Source organism: Poecilia mexicana, unplaced genomic scaffold, assembly GCF_051168715.1.
Source record: "Poecilia mexicana isolate PSO_F unplaced genomic scaffold, ASM5116871v1 scaffold_22, whole genome shotgun sequence".
NCBI lineage: Eukaryota > Metazoa > Chordata > Actinopteri > Cyprinodontiformes > Poeciliidae > Poecilia > Poecilia mexicana.
The window spans coordinates 20,753,828-20,767,023 of NW_028263391.1; the positions used below are offsets into that span (position 1 = coordinate 20,753,828).

Here is a 13,196-nt window from a genome sequence, read left to right on the forward strand (position 1 = left end):
GGTTTATGCTGCAGTTACACCAGAGAGGATACATCCAAATGTATGTATTCACTCTTTTCATGAAAGGTTTTTCAATAAAATTTATGAATGATTTCTGTTGAAGTGTGAGAAACTGAAACCTATTCTAAATATTCTCAGTTTTTCACAACAATTTTGTGTCCCGCTAGTTAAGTTATTTATATTTATATCCTGGATTCACAAGCCAATGTTTAATATTGGCTCAGAGTTGTTGCTCTTCCTTCAGTCAAACTGGATGCAGAAGTGATAGAAAAATATTTTATTACTTTAATTAACCCTCCATTGCTCTTTGATATTGTTTGGTCTTGTCTGGCTTTTATATTTGACTGTGTTAATTAAAATGGCCTAAAATTTGACCAGGTTGTTTTTTTTGTATATTATTTATTTTCCCGAGACTTTTATGCCTTTTAAACCTGGAATAGTGTGTTTTTGTGTGCTGGATTGCAATATAAAATTATCTTTTAAATACACTATTCTAATTAATCATTTCAGTTCTGGTGCAATGATTAATCACAAATTCAAGATATGTTTCCACACATTAAATCTAACAATTTGCATATATGAGTAGCAGAAATGAACTTTTAGTTCTGTGACAGAGTTTGTTTTACCAAATGAGAATAATAAGGATCATCTTTACACAGATGTCTGCTTCAGATGGGAAAGGGAGCGCTTTGTTTACCTTCCACACTTCCTGTTTGTGCTTCATTAGGCACTCCAACAGCTGACAGTGATAAACTGGAACAAGGCAGAGATTATGCTCTAAAGTAAACAGAAAAAGGGGCACTTAACTGTGCAGTTTTCAAACTAGCCAACATGGCATTTACCTGGGTTTGAGGTGTACTGCATTGCGATCATGAGCATAGATGAGGCCGACAGATTGACGTAGGCAGGCACTCCGCCCTCCCTCCGAGTTGATCCCACTGCACACAGGAGGAACATACTTAAAATATCACTTTTATGATTAAAAAGACACTATTACACATTATAATTGAACACGGTAAACTGAATCTGCTTAACCCATTTTGAAACGTGTCCTTTTTTTGTTGCATTTTAATGTAGGGCTGAAACAATTAATCGCATTAATCATGATTAACCGATTATGGAAATAATCATTAACTAATTTAGTAATCGATTAATCGTTAACTGTAGTATCCACACTCTTAAAAAAGGTAATTTGAAAACCAAAAGTGTGTAAAAAATGTATAATTTTTGGCATTTAAGATAAAATAAACTTCTCTATCAGTTAAAATGTTCTATCTAGGATTCCTCAAGCGACTTAGTTTTAGCTTCGCCTGGTTCAAATTCTTAAAAAAAAAATCTCCACATTGGTACATTTTTGTATCCATTTATTGATTGGTTAACTAACAAAAGAAATAATTATCAAATAAGAAAATAGTTAAAATTTAAATATGATGAACTTCAGCCAAAGTTTGAAGGTAAATTTAAGTTTTTTTTTAATCATATATGTATATATAATTGAACAAGTTAAAAATATGTTATAGATTCAGTGACTAAAAAGTTAAGTCATGCTCCAAAACCTTTTAATTTGGCAGAATTAAAACAAAGTGGAAATTACTTATTTTAAATAATCAATTAAAAACAGCTTTCAGTATTTATTTATTTGCCTGATATCAAAATTAATTTGAAGTAAAACAAAAAGGCAGAAACACAAAGAATCTATGATGAATCACTGAACTGTTCAGACTGTTTTCTGTTTACTTCAGATGTTTATTTCCAGTATTTTTTATTTGTTTAAAGTTTAAAAACGACGGAATGTGAATGATTTTTGAAATCCTCCGTCATCAGGTCGTACTCACGTATCGCCATGGGGAGGAAAGAGGTGCTCAGGTACTCAATGATGTCTTTATGGAGGAAGGGAGGGAAAGTGGCTAAGGTGGAGATCATTGTATAGGGCAAAGTGCTGAGAATATCGTCGCTGAGGAAGGGCAGAAGGCAGGTTGTTGTGTAAAATATGGACTGTCCCAGATCTGATGAGAAACAGAGAGGGCAAAAAAACAAACAAAAAAGGACAGAGATACACAAACACGCATTCAATCAGCTGCACATACAGCATCCTGATGCTGTACGCAGCCACTGGGTTACATGAATGGCATTTATTTAATATTACAGCAGCAGAAAACAAAAAAACAACAGGATTAAGAGCTGCTGTTGAGGTCTGTCTGCAAAAAGCTCTGAGGTACAAATCAGAGAAATCTAATCTAGAAGATGGCTTTTCATGCTTTAGAGCTCAGTTTTATAAAATACTGTGCAGCAGGTGTGGTGCAGAGCAGAGTGATTATACTTAGGGCTGAAACGATTAATCAAATTCATCACGATTAATCGATTCTTGAAATAATGGTCAACTAATTTAGTAATCGATTAATCGTTAACTTGAGTAAATAGACAAAGAAAGGTAATCTAGTGAAAGAACAACAGTCAAATCAGTAACTCAGCCAAAATTGTACAGAAAATATAAACATCTTGCTTTTATGATGCCACCCCCCACCCCCCATTTTTAGCTTAACCTGGTTCAAATTGTGTGGAAAAAATAGCACATTTTGCTATCCACACTGCAAAAACACAAAATCTTACCAAGTATTTTTGTCTAATTTATAGTGCAAATATCTTAATACACTTAAAATAAGATCAAACTAACTTATATAAAACTTTTCAGTAAGAAATTCACACTTATTTTAAGTGATTAATTAATTAATATTGATGAAAAAGTAATTGTTAGTCTGCCAGATTATTTTTTATAACAAGACATTTTTCCCATGTTGTAAGTGAAATAATCTGCCAGACTAAGTTATTTTTTCATTAATGTTAAGGAATTAATTACTTAAAATAAGCTTGAATTTCTTGCTAAAAACTTATTTAAAGTGTACTAAGATATTTGCCTTAGAATCTAGACCAAAAATACTTGGTAAAATGTTTTGTTTTTGCTACCTAATTATTAATCAGTTAATCCAAAAAAGATAAACAACCGATTAGCAATACACTGTATTGATTAAGTTAAATAAAAATGACTGAACTTTTCACATGTGGATGTTAAAGTACAGATGAATTATTTTCTACAAATGATCAAGCATACACCACAGAAATGCTGTTATTGTTTATTTTCTTATTTTAAAATTAAAAATAATGCTAATATCCGAAATACAATTAAAAAAATAACATATTTTAAATGTATTTCAAATATTTAGTATAGAATGAAGATAAAAATCTGCAGAATGTGGCCTTTTACCCGATTAATCGTCAGAATAATCGATTACTAAAATAATTGTTAGTTGCAGCCCTAATTATACTCTGAATCATTCTCACACTGCAAAAACACAACATCTTACCAACTATTTTTGGTCTAGTTTCTTGTGCAAATATCTTATTAATCTTGAAATAAGACAAACTAATTTAAAAGTAACTTTTCAGCCAGATATAAAGGCTTGTTTTAAGAAAATAATTCCTTAATACTGATGTAAGTTCTTATAAATGAACTTATAACATCAAAAACTTTATTGTTATAAGTTAAATAATCTGCCAATGGAACTACAACTTATTTTTAATCAATATTAACAAATTATTTACTAAAAACAAGGTCATAAATCTTGCTGAAAAGCGACCTTTGAGTTAGTTTGTCTTATTTTAAGTGTAGTAAGATATTTGCAGTAGAAATTAGACCAAACTACTTGGTGAGATTTTGTGTTTTTGCAGTGCATGTGTGTTCTGAATGCGTCTAAAAACATTACATTAGCCTATATTTGCACATGACAACATGTCTAAACACATTTATTTTTTTCCCAATCATTTTTTTTTGCATAACAACAACATGCAGTCAGGTTATGATGCCCAGAAGAGAAGGCTTAATTATGTCTGGGTTATCCAATGGCTTATGAAAAGTTGACAGGATCCAGCGTGCTCCCAAGCACCCCATGCATCCCTCAAGATCCTCAGCAGGACTTCTCTCCAAAAACGAGGCCAAAAACAGCAGCAGTGGCTTCATGCAGGCCAGGCGGCTCGAGGATGATGATGACAAACAGTGGAGCACTGGGGCCTTGACTCACCATGCTGACCGTGCTGCAGCAGGGGCACCAGGTCAAGCAGGGTCACGAGGGTCACATAGAGGCCCTGATAGTCCAGAGAGGGGTACTCTGAGAGCTGAGCGTCCCGACTCTGCTGCCCCTGCCCCCCGCGGTCTGACGGGGCATCGCGCAGAACGCTGTAAAGGAGGGAGCGAGTAACTGTAGGGTTGATGGAACTGACTTGTGGTCTTAGAGATGGGGTGAGTGGGAATGGCACAGGAAAAAGACACATGGTCATGGGCACGGCCGAATTGGAAGCTTCCTGGTTCTCCTTCCTGCCTGTGCGGGACAGAATGCTGCTCCGGGGGTGGGAGGGGAGGGGAGGGAGGGTAGGAGAGGGGAACAAGGGAAAAAAAGAGACAACAAAGACACAAAAAAACAGCACATTACATTGAAATGGCACTACAGAGACAGCGTAAATAGAAAAAAACAAACCCAGATAAACCCCACATAGGATGCAGTGTCTCACTGTTGGCGTGTCGCTGAAAGACACGGGTACAAAAAAAAAACATAATTTTTCCCTGCTTCATCCGTTCAGAGTGGCGTAAATTCAATCCATCTCGTTTTGACTTGCAAAACAAAATATAAAAAGAAAAACATGAGCACAAACTGCAAATGATCACTGCATCTCATGCGTATCTGGTGACAAGGAGCAAAAATATAAAAAATGGCATGTTTTCAGTGGCAACCCCATACTTCTCCAAAAAGGGACAGCGCAAAGGACTGTCCCTCAATGGCTGCCGTAGTCCAATCAAGCAAAGCCTGCAGCTGCCGTGCAAAAATAAACGCCAATTGGAGGTGGAGTTTTGCAATTTAAAATGAATTTTTCCATGTTTTGTGGGGCTGTCAAGGATGGGAGTGACACCAGATTGGTTCGGGAAAATACAGAGGTGACACTTTTGAAACATGCTTGAGCCAATAATAAACATGTGTGTGAGGTTAGATCAAGTGCTCCGAGGTCACAGCACATGTTTATTGCACCAGAGAAATAATGTCCGTATGCATACGTTATGATACTGCACCAGTATCATCAGGAGAAATAATGAGATCCAACAGGCATATGGATTCAGGTTTCTAAAATAAATGTAACGACTAATCTACAGTAGAGAATTAATGACAAAGGAATAGGTTGTATCAGAAGGGGGGAGATGACTGGTAGCATCATGTTCGTGAGCTAATGCAGGATGGACAATTGTGTTTGCTGTCCCCTGGGGAAGGTGGTGGACAAATTGGACTTTGGGAGAAGGAGAACAAAAGCAAAAACTAGTCGGGTTGAGTGTGGAGGGAGGAAAGAGGGGAGGGCCAGAGAGCATTGCTCTTATTTTTTTAATTCACATTATAAACTCTATTCTATCAGGCAAAAATGATTGGGATTTAAATGACAAGAGCCCAGATTTTCTTTTTAAATCTACTTTGTCTTAAAGGTCACTCAAAAAAGTAGACTTACAGCATCTAGAGTCCGAGGCAAGTGAGAAAGGGGAGGCAGTTTTTACATGTAACAGCAGAACATACAATACAGCATCGGACTGATCCCCTCAAAGTTATACTCTGCAAGAGCCGAGTCTCTGTGCACTGCAAAAACACAAAACCACACCAGGTGGTTTTCTAGATTCTACTGCAAATGTTTTAGTACATTAATTTAATGGTAACTTTTCAGCAGATAGGAGCTTGTTTTAAAGGGGGCACATTTTGCATGTTTTTGTATCCATCTACTGTTTCTACACGGCAAAAGCACAAAATCTTAAGTATATTTGGTTTAGATTCTTGTGCAAATATCTTAGTACACTTGATGTAAGACTAAACTAACTTACAAGTAACTTTTCAGCAAATATAGAAGCTTGTTTTAGGTTGATAATTGATTAATATTGATTTAAAAAGTACTAATTTCATTGGCAGATTATTTAACTTAAATACATTTTTCCCATATTATAAGTGAAATAATCTACCAACAGAACTAGAACTTTTTCATCAATATTAAGGAGTTATTTACTTAAAACAAGCTTCTGTGTCTTACTGAAAAGTTACTTGTAAGCTAGCTTTGTCTTATTTCATGTGAGTTAAGACATTTTGCACAAGAACCTAGACCAAAAATCCTTGGTAAAATTTTGTGTTTTTGCAGTTTAAAAACAACTCAAGTGCTTGAAAAAAAAAAGAAAAAAACAGTTAATTTTCTTGCCAACAAGTTAATATTGCTTGGTGTCTAAAATCTTGTTTCAAAAATCTCCAGAATGTAACGTCACAAGTCAGTCACCACTGCCGTTCCTTAGCAAAACCAGCAGAGCCCAGCCCGTTCCCTAGCAACCCCAGCAGAGCCCGGCCCGTTACCTAGCAACCCAAGTTATACTGAAGTTAACATGAATAGTAACTTATTAGATGATGCTACAGATGTAAGGGGGGGGGATAAAAATAAGTTCATACTTCTACCCACTCATTTGAACATGTAAATGTACTTTACTACTGTTCTTCTTTTGTTTGTTTGCTTTTGTTTTAAATTTATTTTGTTTGTATTTAACTTTGTTAATTCTTTTATTACGCCATGTTCAATAAAGTGAAATTCAAACCCGAGCAGAGGACGAGCACGTTTGGTCAGCTGGTTTTACCATTGTATGCGCCGTACAATGGCTGCTGGAAAAGAGAAATCCTTTCTTGCCGACTTGCCGTCCAGAAACCACTTGCATCATTCTTGTTGGTTATGCAGGAGGCTCCACTTCTGCTTTTCGAAGATGAGCGGTTGTATAATTGTGCATCTTTTAGCATCCATTTTCACATGCGAGTGTAAACGTTGAGTTGGGGGTGTGGCCAACAGCAGCTTATTTAGATTTGATGCTCCAAAGCAGCTCATTATCTAAGAACAATTTTGTGCAAAAAAATGTAAAGAACATATTTAGTTTAGTCAATAGACTAAACTGTTCAAGGAATCACAATATGGCACTTTTAAATCAGTATTTTTAATATTAATAAAAACAAAAAATGTCAGGTTTTCTAACTTATTACAAGCAGTTTTTTCCATTTTATAAGGGAAAAATTTGCCAGTGGAACCAGTAGTTAATATAAACTCGTTTACTTTGATAAACAGTTCCTTGTAAGTTCATTTGGTAACGAGATATTTGCAGGAGAAACTAGACAAAAATATTTGGGGATATTTTGTGTTTTTGCAGTGTTTGCTCAAACTGTGTGAACGAGAGTCTGCAGCTCAGAGTATAACTTTTTCACTGCCCGTTCATCAGAGAGAAAACATCATTAATTTGAACAATGAACACGGACATAAACAGTCACACACTCTTTCTCTCACACATACACACACACAGTGGACGTATACAAACAGAGAAAACACTTATTAGTCACACACACCCACGCATACATCCAACAGAAAGAACTGCAAACAGAAAGGACACCAAACACATGTAGAATGCACTGATACAGAAACATGACATACATACACTGTAAAACTCTGCAGTGCTCACTATATGTGCAGTGATGGACGTGTTTGTGTGGGAATGGCTGCAATCAAGTCTAATGTGTTGGAGAAAGCTCTGATTTCCCTCATCTTCCAGGAAACAGATGCAAAAAAATCATTCTTTTCTGCAGCTAACTGAATTAGGGGTTGAAACGATTAATTGGATTAATCACGATGAATCGATTATTTGAATAATCATCAACTAATTTAGTAATATATTAATTATTAACAGACACACATAAAAAGTCATTAAGCACCTTTTGCTATCCAATTATCAATAATAATGATCAAAATCCAAAAATAATCAACTAGTAATGATAAAAATGATCAAGCATTTTAGACAATAAAATGTGTATTTTCTTGTTTATAATAGGAATTTAAAATAAATAATGTTAATTTGCAACTTGTAATATATTTCTAATATTGTATAAATAAGCCTTAAATGAAAAATCTGCAAAATATGAAAAATAATTTTATTAATCAATTAATCGCCAGAATAATTGATAAGAAATATGATCCAGAGAAGCAGCCCTTTTATGAATCAACTTCAAATCTTGATTAATCTGTTACTCAAATAATCATCAACTAATTTAGTAATTGATTAATTGTTAACTGGAGTGTGCAGACTCAAGTAAAAAGTAATCTGCTGAAAGACCAACACACTCAAAGCTGTAATTAAGGCAAAATGTAGAAAAATATAAATTTCGCATTATAAGTGGTAAAAAACAACATATTTTTCTGTAAATATATTCTATCCAAAACTCCTCAGGTGGCATTTTAACTTTACATTGTTCAAATTCTGCAAAAAAAAAAAAATCTCTTAAGAACTTTTTCCTGTCCATTTATTAATCATTTAGTACTAATGATCAAGTATATACTAAAGGAATGCTATGTTGTTCAATTTTAAACTGTGTATTTTATTATTTATAATAGGAATTTTAAATAAACAATGTGCATCTTTTAATGTATTTCTAGTATTGTATAAATAAGCCTTAAAAGAAAATCTACAGAATATCCCTTTTTTTTTAAATCCGAATAATCGATTAATCGTCAGAATATTTGATAACTAAAATAATCATTAGCTCGTAGGAATCAGCTGCCAACTCCACTTTCAGTTTTTCTCCAACCATAAATGCTCCCTGCGCCCGTCTTTGTTTCCTTCTTCTGGTTTCCTCCACGCCTGGCTGCAGGAAACGCAGGTGTATGGAGGATCCCCGAGTCCCAGCAGAGGAACTTGGCTCATCTAATGGTGGGCAGAGGGATTTACTCTGCATATCTGAGGCTAAGAGGCCGCTCCAAAGGAAGACATCAAAGCTGTGCGGAGGCTGACTGACAAAAACCGACTTCGCACTGCAGAAACACAAAATCCTACCAAGTATTTTTGGTTTCTAGTGCAAATGTCTTAGTGCATGTGAAATAAGACAAAACTAACTTACAAGTAACTTTTCAGCAAAATACAGGAGCTCATTTTAACTTAATAATTAATTAATATTGATGAAAAAGTACTAACTTATTTTATGGGAAACTTTTCTTGTTATAAGTGTAATAATCTGCCAATGGAACTGGTAATTTATAATTGATATTAAGGAATTATTGACTTAAAACAAGCCTCTATATCTTGCTGAAAAGTTACTTTCGAGTTAGTTTCTCTTATTTCAAGTGTAATTAGATATTTGCACTAAAAACTAGACCAAAAATACTTGGTAAGATGTTGTGTTTTCACAGTGTAGGTGGATTTGATTTGTGCTGGAAGCTTCCAGCAGAGGAATAATCCTGAGGAATAAAGTGGAGAATCGAGGCCAGCTGCCAGTCTCTAACAGATTGCACCATAAGCTGATAATAATAATAATTTCAGTGGAGCATGCAAAGTCACCCTCCAGTGCTGTTTTTTGGCTAATGTTAGCTAAAAAGAGAAGACGAGACAAAGCCAGCTTGAAAACTCAAATCCCTGCAACTGAGATAAGAAAAATCAGGAAATGACACATCATAAAATGGGATGTGTCTAAAATGGCTGCCTGCTTGACCCCGCCGGAGAAGGAAATAACACACTGTTCCTTCTTCACAGCACCCAGGAGAGCAGCCTGACCCTCCGGCTGCACAGTCAAAGCAGCAGCCCCTCACCCCCCTGGGAAGGACGAGGCGAGGGAAAACTCCTGGCAGCTGAACACTGAATCAGTAAACACCACCATCTACCTCCACGCTAACACCCTGAAAAGACTCAAATACGCTGCTTTCCTCACGAATCAACTCCACTTCCTGTCCTGCTCGGTATGGTGTCACTGTCATCCCTTTCAGCAGTGTGTGGAATAATCTAATGTGTTGAACTTCATGTATACTTACTATGCACTCAGAGTACTTACCTGAGGAGGGTTTGGGAAAAGTATTTCAGTGTGTTTGCAATGTCTGTTCCGGAGGGCACAGGGTAAATATTGTGTTGCACACGGTTGTGATACTCTTGCAAGTATCGTATCTTAGAGGCAACTAGACAAAATAAAGAGCAGAGTAAGAAATCACTCTTTTATCTCCACACAAACACACAGAACTGCACATAAATGATGATAACGAATGTCTCCGCCGCATCGTTTCAAAAATAAAACCGCATTTCCATCCAATCCGCCACTGAAGGTTGTTTTAAAAATGCCAAACCCATAGGGGGCAGTGTGGCGCAAAGCTAAAACCTGACAGCCAATCAGAATCCTTCAAAACAACAGCGGCTTCCTGTTAGTAAAACAAACATGACGTCTGGAGTTTTGGAGTTTGCGGGAATACATTTCTGCCAAAAAAACTCAAAAAGTTTCAGATTAATCTCAGAGATTTTCTACAAAAAAATTGGAAATTTCTGTGTTTCAAATGTTGAACATTTTTTACTTTTGGAACTCAAAAATATGTTAGATAAATCACTAAATTTCTGAAGGCTTTGGTGCAAATTTATGTCGCCTTTTATTTTATTTTATTTTACTTACTAATACATTGGCATAAAAATCCCTTCCAAGTTTTGAATTGGAATTTTCAAGTTTTGAAAATTCTGGAAAGTGGATATTAAATATCCACTTAATAGCCACATTAAGTGGATATTTCTTCTTCTTCTTCTTCATGATCTTCATGATTATCCACTTATAAAAAAATTAAAATAAAAAAGAAATGTGCAATGTTATTTGCTTGATTTTGTGTTGGGGGTTTTTGGCACACAGTTACTTTTGAGTCAACAATCTGGACCTTAGATGCAGATTTTCTGCAGCTGCCTGGCAGGGATCCATATGTGCAGCTCTGCAGTTCACAACATGGATGTTTAAATTACATTTAAAACGTTTCTCTGTTCCCAGGGCTGCACCAGCTGACCTTTAACGTGCTGCAGCAAGGTCACTGCAACCCCTAGAGGAGGCAGCAGCAGCCTGCTAGCTCATAGTCAAAAGGCTGCTGGTTCAAGCCCCAGTACTGGCTGGGAAAATCTGGTCTGTGTGAACGTGGGAAGGCACTTTTAACACATGACACTGTGGGACATTTCAGCACTGAGCCCAGCTGGCTGCCTGTGTTCTTCTGCTCCCTGTGGTGTTTATGGGACTTTGTTGTTTTTGAAATATAAACAGAGTTGGAGCAGAGACATGCTGACCCGGTTTCTGTTGCTTCAGTAGAGACTCTAACTCTCTGACCTGTAAATGACCAACCCTGAAAATAAAGGCTGCCAGCCATGCCATTGCTTATTATCTAAATTTAAAAAATTAATTAAATCGTTTATTTGCAACTTTTATCACATTTCTAATATTGGATCAGAATATCTGATTAATCGATTAATCGATCAATCGTCAGAATAGCTGCATCACTGCACTGTATGAAAACACACCTAACAGTTTTTCTTACATTATGACTTTAAATCAGATTTCATTTTTCTTGCTTTAGGTCATTTAGGATTCCCAAAATTATTTTTGTTATCTGAATGCCAGAATAACACGAGAGAGGGCTAACTTTCTTGAAACTCAGAGGTTTACACATTCGTCTTAATATTTAATTTAAACCATATAACCTGGGTCAAACATTCTGCTTTCCTTCCACATGTTTGTCATAATAGTTTGATGTAATTTTGGCCCATTTCCCCCAACAGAACTGGTGCAGCTGGTCAAGGCCTCTTTACTCGCACATCTTTTCATCTCTTCCCACCGATCTTCTCTTTGTCTAAGACTTTGTGGCGGACGCACCAAAGCATTAACTTTTCTGGCATTAAATCAGTTTGTAGCTAATTTCATGCTACAATTAGGAATCTCTGTCGATCTGGAAGATGGATTTGCACCTAAGCTAGAGTTTTAGACGTTTAGATGAACATGATGCTTTCACTAGGCCTGTTGCAATTAATATCATGATCAATTAAAATGAGCTCAATAATTGTTCACATAATTACTTGTTCACCTATCAAAGACCGGATGACAAAAAGCTTCACTCTGGTCTCAATAAGCCCCATTTTAAGGATAATTTTTATCACAGAAACTTCAGTATCCAATTTATTGGTTATTTTGTCTTTTTATTTATTTTGGATATTCAAACTGTCTTCCAGTTCCAGTGTGAAATGTTCTTTAGAAATTTGAGAGGCTGTATTTGCTTTATTACGTTAAATATAACTTAAAAATCGTCTCAGAACAACAATATTATCATTTATCACAATTAATATCAGGATAATTTATTGTAAAATTTGTTATCATGTAAAGCTTAGCTTCATTTCCTGACAAACACATTTTAGCTTCATCAGACTGCAGGATATTTCTGCCAGTTGTGTATTTCCAGTCCTCTAATCTGTTTTTTTAATATATGCCTTCTTTCTCACCGCGTGTTTCTTTTAGCAACTTCAGCTAACATTTTCACAAGGATTTTTGCTTTTTTTCTGGAGTCAATTAATACCCTTCACACCTAAATATGTTTATCTTGGGGTGCCTATTGTGATAAACACAGCAACAAAAATATGAGTTAAAAACATAAGATTTCTGTCTGTCTCCTTTTATTCTGGCATTTATCAAATAAGTATAATTTTAAAAATCCTGGCTGACCTAAACTCTAAATATTAACTCTGATTTAATGTCAGACAGCAAGAAAAATGATTATTTATCTTTTTATACTCTGTATGTTAATATCTGTCAGAACCACTGACCTTTAAGGTTTTAATCAACATTATTTTGGGGTATTTTAGTAAAACCACAGCAACAGGATTCTTTTTTTAAAGCAGCAGACAACTTTAAGGCGCAACGTCTGACCCCAGGTTTCCTACAGCAGCAGCAGGGAGCTGCAACCTGTTTAAAGCGAAGGGGAAATCTCTGCAGCAACAGATTTAAACACCGAGGGACCAAAATCCCACCATCTGATCCTGTCAGAACCGAACCTTTCATCTCGACCTTGAGAGCATCCTCACGCCACGCAGACACGTCAATCATTCACACGGAAACGAAACACCGCGACCAGCATCATCATCCTCATCATCATCATCCTCCGCAGTGAGAGGACGCGTTCATCACCAAGGACAGCTCCCAAATCCCCCTCATGTCGCTCTCTTGGTTACATTTAATTTAAAAAAACAAAATCACATTTCTCCAGAACCAACAGGAAGGGGAGAGGGAGAGAAAACACGCACACGCTCCGGTACTCACACTGCTCTGCCTTCGTGG

At 36.1% G+C, this 13,196-nt stretch overlaps 1 protein-coding gene across 1 annotated transcript in view; it reads right to left on the bottom strand.

Annotated features, from left to right (window-relative positions):
- Positions 1 to 12,965, bottom strand: part of unc79 (unc-79 homolog, NALCN channel complex subunit) — a 56,240-nt gene extending 43,275 nt beyond the window's left edge. The window contains 6 exon segments of the mRNA XM_088002852.1: positions 698 to 753; positions 843 to 938; positions 1,836 to 2,006; positions 4,077 to 4,390; positions 9,912 to 10,032; positions 12,890 to 12,965. Of these exon segments, the coding sequence (XP_087858978.1) occupies positions 698 to 753; positions 843 to 938; positions 1,836 to 2,006; positions 4,077 to 4,390; positions 9,912 to 10,032; positions 12,890 to 12,965 (834 nt within the window).
- Positions 12,966 to 13,196: the final 231 nt, after the last annotated feature.